This window comes from Cydia splendana, chromosome 18, assembly GCF_910591565.1.
Source record: "Cydia splendana chromosome 18, ilCydSple1.2, whole genome shotgun sequence".
NCBI classification, from domain to species: domain Eukaryota; kingdom Metazoa; phylum Arthropoda; class Insecta; order Lepidoptera; family Tortricidae; genus Cydia; species Cydia splendana.
In genome coordinates, this window is record NC_085977.1 from 13,807,060 (window position 1) to 13,818,317 (window position 11,258).

The following is an 11,258-nucleotide window of genomic DNA, read 5'->3' on the forward strand; positions in this document are numbered from 1 at the left end:
TTCGCCAAGCTTACGCTAAAAGGCCACAGTAACTTTATTATAAGAACTACATTATAACTAGTCTAATTTAAGACAACTTTGTTCTCACATCTCGAGTAAGTTAATAATCCTCTCTAGACTCCTTGTCAGTGTTGCCAACCATACAGCAATTACTTTTTCCTCGACATGAGGTCTGTTTGGATGCGTGGCGATTCGCCACACCACCCCCCCACGGAGACAATTAAACCACATAAAATATTTATAACAGACAAACAAAAATATTACATACCATATCATGTGATAATTTCTGAACCAGACAATATTACAATTAAAATATTATAAATCTAACCTATTCTTGTGCTTTACTATCCTCCCTGCCCTAGTGACTATAGGTATAGGATCAGGAGTTGGAGAATGGATAGTAGGACCTGGAATGGGCACTGTCGCTGGAGAAGCATCTGGTGCAGGTGCTGCAGCAGGTAACGGCAGAACAGAAGTTTGACTGGGCTCCGAGCTGTCTATGTGTGCAGGTTTTACTCTGTCAATACTGACGGTAGCCTCTCTGCCGTTTATATCTATGGTCAGGGTTTTGCCCTGCCTCTGTTTGACCAGATACGGGCCAGTGTAAGGTGGTTGCAGAGAGCGCCGCACTGAATCGTCCCGGAGAAATACGTGTGTCGCGATATTCAGGTCTTTAAAAACAAATGAAGATGGTTGGGAATGATGGGCAGCGGGTGTGGCTCGTAGTCCTTTCATATGGTTTCTCAATCGAGTAACAAAATCCATCATTACCTCCGAACCTGCTGTTTTCTCTGGAGCAACAACGAGCTCGCCGGGGAGACGAAGAGGCTCGCCGTACAGTAGCTCGGCGGCAGACGTTTTCAAGTCTTCTTTAAGTGCGGTTCTCATGCCTAATAATACCAGCGGCAATGCTGTTAACCAGGTTTCTCCGTGGCACATGACAGCCGCTTTTAATTGACGATGCATGCGTTCCACCATTCCATTTGCTTGTGGGTGATACCCTGTCGTCCGAACGCGATTAGTACCGCAAACGTCCATAAGGCGATGGAAAAGGTTTGATTCAAACTGACGTCCTTGGTCAGTGGTCACCACAGAGGGTACTCCGTATCGGGATATCCACTCCCGGGTGAACGTTTCTGCTACTTCTTCTGCAGTGATCCCGACCATTGGCCAAGCCTCTGGCCACCGGGTAAATCTGTCGACAGCTGTCAAACAGTACTGGTAACCTTTACTGTGGGGCAAGGGGCCGATGATGTCGAGATGTACATGGCGTAGACGAAAGGAAGGGCTAGTAAACTTCTCCAATGGTGCGTTTGCATGTCTAGTAACTTTACAGCGTTGGCAAGCAAGGCAGCTACGTGCCCATTGTCGACATTCCTTCCTTATGTTAGGCCAGACGAAACGATCAGCCATCAAACGGGCCGAAGCTCGAGCGCCAGGGTGGCTGAGATTGTGGATCTTCTCAAAGTACTTCCGACGAAAGGCTGGAGTTAGGTATGGACGAGGTTTTCCTGTCGATACATCGCAAAAAATTTCCACATTGATGCCTGGTAAATTAATCTTTTCGATTTTTAAAGAGGAATTTGTTTGTAACTTACGGAGCTCTTCGTCGGTATCTTGAGACTTTGCCAATTCCGCGTAATCGTCCTCGATCCGAATCGCCTCAATTCTTGACATCGTATCCGCTACGACGTTCTCCTTTCCTTGAACATAAACTATATCCGTCGTAAAATGCGAAATGAAAGAGAGCTGATTGAGCTGTACCGGAGGTAGTTTCTCCCGACGCTGAGAAAAGGCATAGATTAATGGTTTGTGATCTGTGTATATGGTGACGTGCTGTACCTCAAGCACGTGACGAAAGTGCTGCACCGCCTCATACACTGCTAGCAACTCGCGATAGTAGGCTGGCCAGCTCGTATATCGAGCTGGAAGCTTCCTGCTAAAGAAGGCGAGAGGTTGCCAGTTCTTATTGACTTTCTGTTGTAAGCAAGCCCCCACATGGGTTGATGACGCGTCAGTAAAGAGTCCCAATTGAGCATCATCAATAGGATGGGCTAATAGAGTAGCAGTGGCAAGATGTTCTTTACATTTGTTGAACGCGAGCTCCAGCTCAGGCGTCCAAGGCACCGGCTTTGGCCCTTTTAGTTGTGAGGATGCCAACACATTTGTGAGTGGTGCTTGGAGTTCAGCCGCTTTTGGGAGGAACCGGCGGTAAAAATTTACCATGCCTAAGAATCTACGAAGGCCTTCAACCGTCTTTGGTAGAGGAAAACTTCGTAGTGATTCTATTCTCTCTGAGGGCGGAAATGTGCCGTTTTTATTAATACGATACCCAAGAAAAGTCACCTCGTCTGCGGCTAACACGCACTTCGAGGAGTTGACGATGACTCCATACTTGGACAACCTCTGGAACAGAGCTCGAAGATGTCGAGCATGCTCTGCAGGGTCCCTGGAAAACACAAGGATATCATCAATGTACGGGTAGCAGAAATCAAGTCCCCTCACTACTTCATCCATAAAGCGCTGGAAAGACTGTCCAGCATTGCGCAACCCGAAGGTCATGAAGGGAAACTCGAATAGTCCAAAGGGGGTCGTTATCGCGGTTTTACTGATATCGGCCTCATGGACTGGTATTTGCTGATAGGCTTTTACTAAATCTATTGTGCTAAAAATTGTTGAGCCTGCCAGATTGTGTGCAAAGTCGCCTATGTGACGCACCGGATATCGATCTGGAACTGTTCTAGAATTTAGTATACGGTAGTCGCCACACGGACGCCATCCATGCTCACCTTTTCTTGCCATGTGTAAGGGTGAAGCCCAGGGGCTGCTTGATAGGCGAGCAGTTCCACACTTCAACATATCATCAAACTCTTTCTTTGCTGCCTGTAGTTTTTGAGGTGCAAGTCTTCGTGGACGGCATGACACAGGCGGCCCTTCTGTAGTGATGATGTGGTGTACTGTTGAGTGCTTCACAATCCGTGGGAGTCCAGGCGGTCGCAAAATATCAGGAAATTCCAGCAGGATTTTTGAGAATGGTGACTCTGCAACGATTGCCTTGACGCTTTGTTGATTAATTTGGGCAATGGTAGCCGGAGCAAAGTTCCTTGTGTTGCCATCTATCAGCCGTTGGTTGTGACAGTCAGGTATCAGGTAATATTCAGCCAATAGGTCTGAGCCGATGATAGGTGCACTAACGTCTGCAATCACAAAATTCCATTTGAAAAATCGACCCAAACCTAAATCTAACTGCAAGGGAAGTGTGCCATAAGTTTTTATAGCACTTCCGTTGGCGGCTCGAACGTCAAAAGTTGTGGCAATATATCTTCCCTTAAGTAGGTTGCGTGGGAAGCAGCTGATATCAGACCCAGTATCAATTAAAAATAGGTGACCTGTTTTAGAATCCCTGACAAATAAACGGCGGCCGAATGTTGAGCAATCAGAAGCCGCCTCTACTGATTGCTTGGAAAGTTTCCCTCTTGACGGGGTTTCCAGGTACAAGGAGAGATACATTTTGTGGCATTTTTGCCATAGCGTTTGTGGTACCAGCACCAACGTCCTCCGGGTCTAGATTGCGACTGTGAATTAGGCTGGGAGCGGAAACGAGATGACTGTGAGTCCCTGGTACTGAGGGCTTCAACTCTCATTGTTAAGTCGTCAATGCACTTCATGAGAGCAGTCATTTCCAATGGCCCAGAAGTATTGTTATTGTTGACTGCACAGGTAGCAGGTGCAACAGCCGGAGGTGATGCCTCCAAGAGCGCATCAGCTATTTCAGCTACGCTGTCCAACTCCAGGTCTTTATGTCCAATAATAATCCTCTGTACCTCTAATGGTAGTCGGCGTAGCCACAATTCTCGCAGAATGCCTTCATCTCCCATGGAACTTCCTGCCAGTGAACGGAGATGTTGCAGGAACACTGTAGGTTTCCGGTCACCAAGCTCTTCTCCATTAAGCAGTTGGCGTATTTCCTGAGGTCTAGAAATAGAAAGCTTCTTGATTAATTCTGCTTTTATTTTTGTGTATTTATTCTCAGCAGGTGGGTTTAGGATACAATCTTCAACTAACTTGGCTGTTGTTGTATCAAGCATGGACAAGACATAGCCATATTTAGCTCCATCTGACTTTATGCCTGCTGTATCAAATTGGGATTCTGCCTGGGCAAACCAAAGTTTAGGTTGATGAGTCCAAAAGCTAGGAAGTTTAACCTTAATAGCATTAACCTGTGGAGTAGGAGTTACTCCAAGAAGCGACACACGTTGCTGGAGTTCTTCAAACTTCTGTAAAATTTCTGCATTTGCCTCTGTTCCCATGATTATAATTACACCAACGGATATAAGGTAATTTTTCCCTAGCCACTACAATATCCAGGCCTATTAGTTGACAAGTCAATGATATTTACAGTTAACGAAACAAATTAATTTATATAACTGTGTTATTGTTGTAATACAAAAGTTATTTTCGAACTCAATATACAAGTGAGGTGTAAGTAAATAGAAACTTTAGAATAAGTCATTAAATGGTTACATTAAACTTATAAGATTAATTTTTACAAATTTTGCGATTTTAACTACGAAAGTTCCAAGTAAATAGTATGAACACGGGTTAATATTAGTCCGATCACCAAAATATGAAGATAAACTTACAATTGTCCAGATTTAAAACAAAAATACTTGCAGCAAGGACGTAACTGGATCCACTGACAGTTCTGACACTGACTTTGACTTTGACGTTTGAAGTCTCTTCGCGCTTGAGATTGAATTTCCCGCCGTTGAACCACGGGAAAAGTATGGCTGACAAAGTTTATGATCGAAATTATTACAACTTATTATGTTACTTCGAAATGCACTTCACCACTTTATTTCACTTTTATTTTGCTCGTAAAACTATGTTCCGTACGGCGATGCTGACGATATGGACGATATGAGTAGGCAGCTTTTCTTGGAAATGCCGGGTCCGCCCAAGGTCAATGCAAATTAGTCTCCAGACTCTGTTGGATTTGGAGTCTCGTTCCGCGAATTCCGCGTGGCCTTCGCTTGGAGCAGCTTATTGGAAATCTCTGGCGTCTGTTCCTAACGCCTCAGACGTATTCCTGCCGGCATCTACAGCGTGAGAGATCGGGGTCACCACTTTGGGGTGGCGGTGCACGTCGATTTAAATGACACAACACTTCTTGTTGTAGACAATATTTATTCGCCAAGCTTACGCTAAAAGGCCACAGTAACTTTATTATAAGAACTACATTATAACTAGTCTAATTTAAGACAACTTTGTTCTCACATCTCGAGTAAGTTAATAATCCTCTCTAGACTCCTTGTCAGTGTTGCCAACCATACAGCAATTACTTTTTCCTCGACATGAGGTCTGTTTGGATGCGTGGCGATTCGCCACAAAGTGTTTTTTTTAGACAATGTTTAAATAAATCATAAAAATTAATTTCTTTCAAAATTCGGTACACAAAAGATTGAAAAACCAACAGCCGTTTGTCTTTTGTAATTCTATCTGTACCTAGTGCAAAAGTAAGAGATACGATTCAAAACTTGTTAAAAATAGATGAAAACCCCTCAAAGCAAATACGCTAAGTTGATGATGCCGGCGGTCATTGCCACTGTGCGAGATACAATTATCTCTATCGATAGGAACAGGCGGGTAAATGTACGATATTCTTCGTGCTTCGCGTCTTTACTATACTAGATACTGTTTGGCGGTTTTTGAACGCACCGCGACTTGTCAGCGGAGTTAGCCACTAGGAGATTTGTCAATATTGCATGTGAGACAGCTATTTTGTAATAAGATTTGAGCGATTCTTTTATTTTTTGCCAGTTGTATATATTGTGACCTTTTTTGCCACTTTTGTGTTATTTCTAGGCAGGATCGCGAGCCCTTTTCATCCTCATAGGAGAAAAAAAGTGTCCTAAAATTTCCATACATTTTTCAAACTTTCCTTTTTGTTACCGCCATACAAAGTGTACCTATGGGGAAATGGTAAGACAATAGGAAAAAAACTCTGGGACATTTTTTTATCCCATTAGGATCGAAAGAGCTCGTGATTCTGAGTAGAACTAACACAAAAGTGGCAAAAAAAGGTAACAATAAATAAAAATGGCAAAAAATTAAAGAAACGCTCATTTACTGACTGTAAATATTTTAATATGTGATATATATTTGCAGGTGACTCCAGATGCCCACCCGGCGTCCAATCGCTACAGCATCAAGTTGGAGGTGCCGTCTGAAGACGCCATGAACGAGATCTGGCTCCGGTGTGAGAACGTAAGTCGTTGCTCTATGAAGTCATGGTAGCATTTTCTTTTTACCACATTATTGGCAAATGAGATTACAGCCCGTCTGATAACTCTAAAAGTATCACACATGCATTGATGATTAGCTCTTCGTGTGTAATGAATAATGTTTTGTATGTATAATTTCCAGGAGGACCAGTACGCGGAGTGGGTGGCGGCGTGCCGGCTGGGCGCGCGCGGCCGCTCGCTGGCCGACGCGGGCTTCGCCGCCGAGGCGGCTAATGTTCGCGCTTTACTGCGCCTGCAGAAACCGCAGCCCGCCGCCGTCGCACAACACAACGTGCCGCACTTGGAACAGCTGCAGCCGGAGAATTACGTCGCTCCGAGGGTCTTGAAGAGACTCAAGGGGAAGGTATGTTAATTTTAATAACTTCGCCACCGAAACTGTTAATGATCGCGCTTTACTACGTGTGCAAAAATCACAGCCATCTGCTGTGACCTCCCATAACGTTCCACATTTGGAGAAATGTACTTACATTATCCAGAGTGCGTAACCAACGTGCAATAGTTAACGCTCCGTAGCGAACGAAACGTCACTGTCGCACTATTGTGGAAGAGTGATAGAGAGAGATGACTACGATACGCGACGGAGCGTTAACGATTGGCACGTTGGCTACGCGCCCTGATATATTACCTTTTATATACGAGGCCCATAGCTCCTCATAATTTTGTGAAACTAATTCTATTCAGTATTACTGTAACTCTCAACCAAAAAAAGTCAATTTGTTGGACCAATGACTTTCTTCCTAACAACACAATCACTTTCCAGTTTACCCAACGCGTCCTGGAAAGCCACGCGAACGTGAAAGACCTGCCACTACTCGAAGCCAAGCTCCAGTACATCAAGACCTGGCAGAACCTGCCCGACTACGGCCAGACCCTGTTCGTGGTCCGCTTCATGGGCCACAGGAAGGACGAAGTCATCAGCATCGCCAACAATCGCATCATGAGGCTCGACCCCAGCACGGGAGACCATTTGAAGACCTGGCGGTATAGCACTATGAAGGTACGATTTTATTTATTTCCCTTCTGTTTTCGGCTCTCTAAAGGGAAAACTTGGTCTTGTTGGTACACAGACAAGACATCCTCCAGACTGAGCATAGTACTACCCCCTCTGCCACAAATACGGTAGTTTTACTCCATTTTCGAGTCGAAAGTGTCTTTGTGTGACATCCGTGTCTTTAAACGGACCAATCATGGCACGGGACCTCGCTCACCCCGCACCCCCGTATTTTTGGCAGCATCGGTTTCATGAAATAATTGCTCTAAACTCCGTCTAGAGGATTCCTAGTCTATGTGTTGGTATTAGTTCTGTTTTTTCCCGATGTTTTCCTTCAACGAAAAACGACTGGCAATGTCTTGAAAGGTTGCAATAAAATGTGTTTGCTTACTTGTCTCAGAAAGTCTAGTCTCAAGAAATTTTGACTGTCCCATTCGCCATCCCAACGCGACGCCTACCGTATTGTGCGCGGTGCGTCATAGTGAACCTTGACGGTATGCACGAAGGTTGATATTGGACTGATGCCGCGCGCGTCTGTTGACGTCTTTGCCGGTCAAAGAATTAATAAACTTTTTCTATTTCCAGGCATGGAACGTAAATTGGGAGATAAAACACATGATGGTGCAATTCGAGGAAGGCAATATCATATTCTCGGTGCAGTCCGCCGACTGCAAGGTGGTGCACGAGTTCATCGGCGGGTACATATTCCTCTCCATGCGCTCCAAGGACGCCAACCAGAACCTCGACGAGGAACTATTCCATAAGCTCACTGGGGGTTGGACGTAAACGGATTTTTCAAAAGTATAAAATTACAGTCAGATTTTAATTGAGCAAAGATGAATTGATTATATAAGATGAAATCGTTTACAGAGTTTGAAAAAGGACGGGGCCACAGAATAAATAATCGTACTACATAGAAATGACACTTCCTACAAAACCGAAGTTTGACAGCGATTCAGGGATGAATCAAGTCCCTTTCTTATGGCAATATTCCTTTCGGCTATTTAGGGTTGTCAAGTTTGCGCGCTGCTAACGTCAAGCAACCCCACAGACTATTATAATATAAAATCAAATGACACACATTATGTTATCTGTGGTTGTGATACAATAGAACGTCAAGTTTTGCCAACCCCTAATAATTGCTCGTTGCAACGCTGAGCCGAACGGAGCCGAGAGCGCCAGGCCAGCGAAAGGTCCAGTGTTACCCCATTGACGGGGCCTATGTTTTGTGATAACTTAATTGTTATACGTCTACTTTTACCGCCATATAAATTAGCTGTCAAATTCAAAGCACGAAATTGTTTTACTACACATCTAATATAATCAATTTATCTTTAATATTGAGTTATTTTTTATTTAATAGCGATCCGAAGCGTCCATCATTTTCACGGTTTTATTTAGTTTCACCTCGAGTCATATGTTTATACTGACGCGTGTTGGTGAAAAGTATTATGTTAAATGATGTAGTTTTAAGAATTTTGATTGGTGCTCTTTCTCGGTAAAGATATGGCGACGTTATGTTGCAAAGTCCCCAAATGATGATAATAATATAAAAATTATGTAGATCGCACCAATATTTATAATTTTAAACTTCGCTTTTTTTAGCCTCTTGACATCTTCACATACACGATCGATAGTTATATTTCTTTTTATTTATGTTACTTTTTATTACAAATGTGTATAAGAATGTATTTTTGTAGTAAACGAACTAATTGAATCATATATTTAGATCTTGTTTTAGTGCTTCCAATAAAAATATAGCTTTCTTGTAAATGCCAAATAATATTGAAGCATATATTCATTACAGTATGTAATTAAATTTTAGTTTTAAGTTGAAATGCGATGGATAAGAGCTTTTAATAGATGTAATTTATAATTTATGCAAATGTTCAAATGAGATATATTGTCCTGTATGTATACTTTAATAATTATAATCTATTAAATATTCAACAATGTCTTTTACAAGGTGCCATTTAACGAATCATAAAATGTTATAATTGTCTGAATACTGGCCTTACTCTATAATAATAAGTCGATCAGTGCCTCAGTAGCATATATGTGTAATATTCCAGATTTTATTATCCTTTTCTCTATGTCAGATATTTGTGACAACGCCAATAGTATAAACAGCCTATTGTGGTTAAATAGTTAACCTTTTGAACGCCAAGAACACCTAAAGGTCGTAACTAGTCGAGCCCACATGCCCCATGAATACATAAGTGTCAAAGTAACCTTTTCACTTTCAAGTAAGATTTACATTAGATCGCCCGTGACGTTGGCGTGTGAGCGACGTTTTTTTATGTCGATAGCGTTCTAAGGGTTAAAAGCAGTGCCTAAATTTATAAACAACTCGCTTATTAAAACCGATTTTGAAATGTATTTTAATATTAACCAGGTCTGTTACTAATGTGGCCTTAACTTTTTGAAATTTTTCACATATTGTATGTTTTTACCTGATGTAAATACTGATAGCAAGATCACTTTGCATTGTTTTGGTATATTAGTTTTTAAATGTTGTGTTGTGGCTAGTTCTACTAAAGTCGACCCGTTTTTACACGGTGTCCCAATTTACTGTAAAATATGTTTGGTGTAGGTCAGGGGTCTCCAAACCCCGGCCCGCGGGCGAAATCCGGCCCTCAATAATATGGCCCTCAGGTAAAAAAGTTTGGAGACCCCTGGTGTAGGTACTTTAGTGGAACTAGCCTTCATTTTTATCGTTGACTAATGAATTGTTCTTTTTGCTAAATGTTCATGTCAGTGTCAGTTTGAGATAGACGTCTCCAACCCGCATCAGATCTGCGAGAAAGGCAATATAGGAAAAATGCACTTTGAATGATCTTTTTGAGCATATAATGCTTTTAATTTTGTATGTTTATGTAGTGTACCAATGGTGACAAATAACGATAGTTATTTTAGAATATTTTGTACAAAAATTGTATGTACACTTTACTAAATAATACCGTTTATAATATTACTGAAACATTAAATAAATGTAAGAAATTAAGTAACAAATTGTGTTTCATTACATCAGCCACAGCTCCTGTGACTTAGGTTAGAAAAATATGAATTTTCAAGTGAACTGTAAAATATATTTTTTTGTTTACAAAAAAAAACAAAAATCAAATAGATACGGTGTATTCGGGTAATTCCAAATGTCAAAAACCGTGAGATAATTCCGAAAAGGAACTCTTGTTATGATGACATTTTGGGTTGATTTTCATCTGATTTTTGTATTAATCCGACAATACGAAATTACCCGATTACACCTTACCGAGTTTGGAGTGACTGGATTGAAGTAAAAGACAGGCATAAACGAAAAAATCGTTTTATTGAATAAGAGAAAACATTTTAAATATAATTTTCACATTCTTTGTACCTAATACCAGAATTTACCAGAATGAAACTTCGTACAACTAGATTTGTTGGTTACTTGAGATAGGTACGATGCTGGTCACATTTACCCTAATTATGCTACATACTTAGCAATAATATCAGATTGGCTATGCTATTTATTTAAAAAAAGTAAACGTGTATGTTACAATGAAAAAAAAATCACCGATTGACAACTAAAGTTCACTATAAAATATATTAAAACGTTCGGAGAGCTGCAACCCGCAGCCTGCGTCGTGCTCCCGATGAAGCTGCTCGGTATGGAGCGAAACATGTCGAGCAATCTTCGACTTCAAATACGTGAGTGACCCTTTTTAGTAGGTATATTTAATATGTCTGTGTCTCACGGAAGTTTTGTTATTAAAATGCGTATGCACTAATACTTGTACGAGCGCGATGCACTGAGAAAAAACGGGTATCACATTTAGGTATTCGTTACTGAATAGAAAAGAGCAGGAGGCAGCTATCTGCTATAGTAAAAACAGAAACAGCTACATAGATTGCTAATCTATCTTACTCTAACAGATGGCTCTTCCGCTCTTGCAGGACACTACTACCACACCACACCACAG

General features: G+C 41.7%; 1 protein-coding gene across 2 annotated transcripts in view; it reads left to right on the top strand.

The window, feature by feature from the left end:
- LOC134799094 (unc-112-related protein-like) overlaps positions 1-10,308 on the top strand; it is an 82,623-nt gene extending 72,315 nt beyond the window's left edge. The window contains exons 8-12 of one of the 2 annotated variants that reach the window (XR_010145332.1): positions 6,169-6,267; positions 6,427-6,648; positions 7,066-7,302; positions 7,882-9,889; positions 9,981-10,308. Coding sequence is in view for 1 of the 2 variants with exons in the window: in XM_063771485.1 (XP_063627555.1) it covers positions 6,169-6,267; positions 6,427-6,648; positions 7,066-7,302; positions 7,882-8,082 (759 nt within the window). In the remaining variant the exon portion in view is untranslated. Of the gene's footprint in view, positions 1-6,168; positions 6,268-6,426; positions 6,649-7,065; positions 7,303-7,881 lie in introns of both variants that reach the window. The other variant, XM_063771485.1, reaches the window with a different exon arrangement.
- The last annotated feature ends 950 nt before the right edge of the window (positions 10,309-11,258 follow it).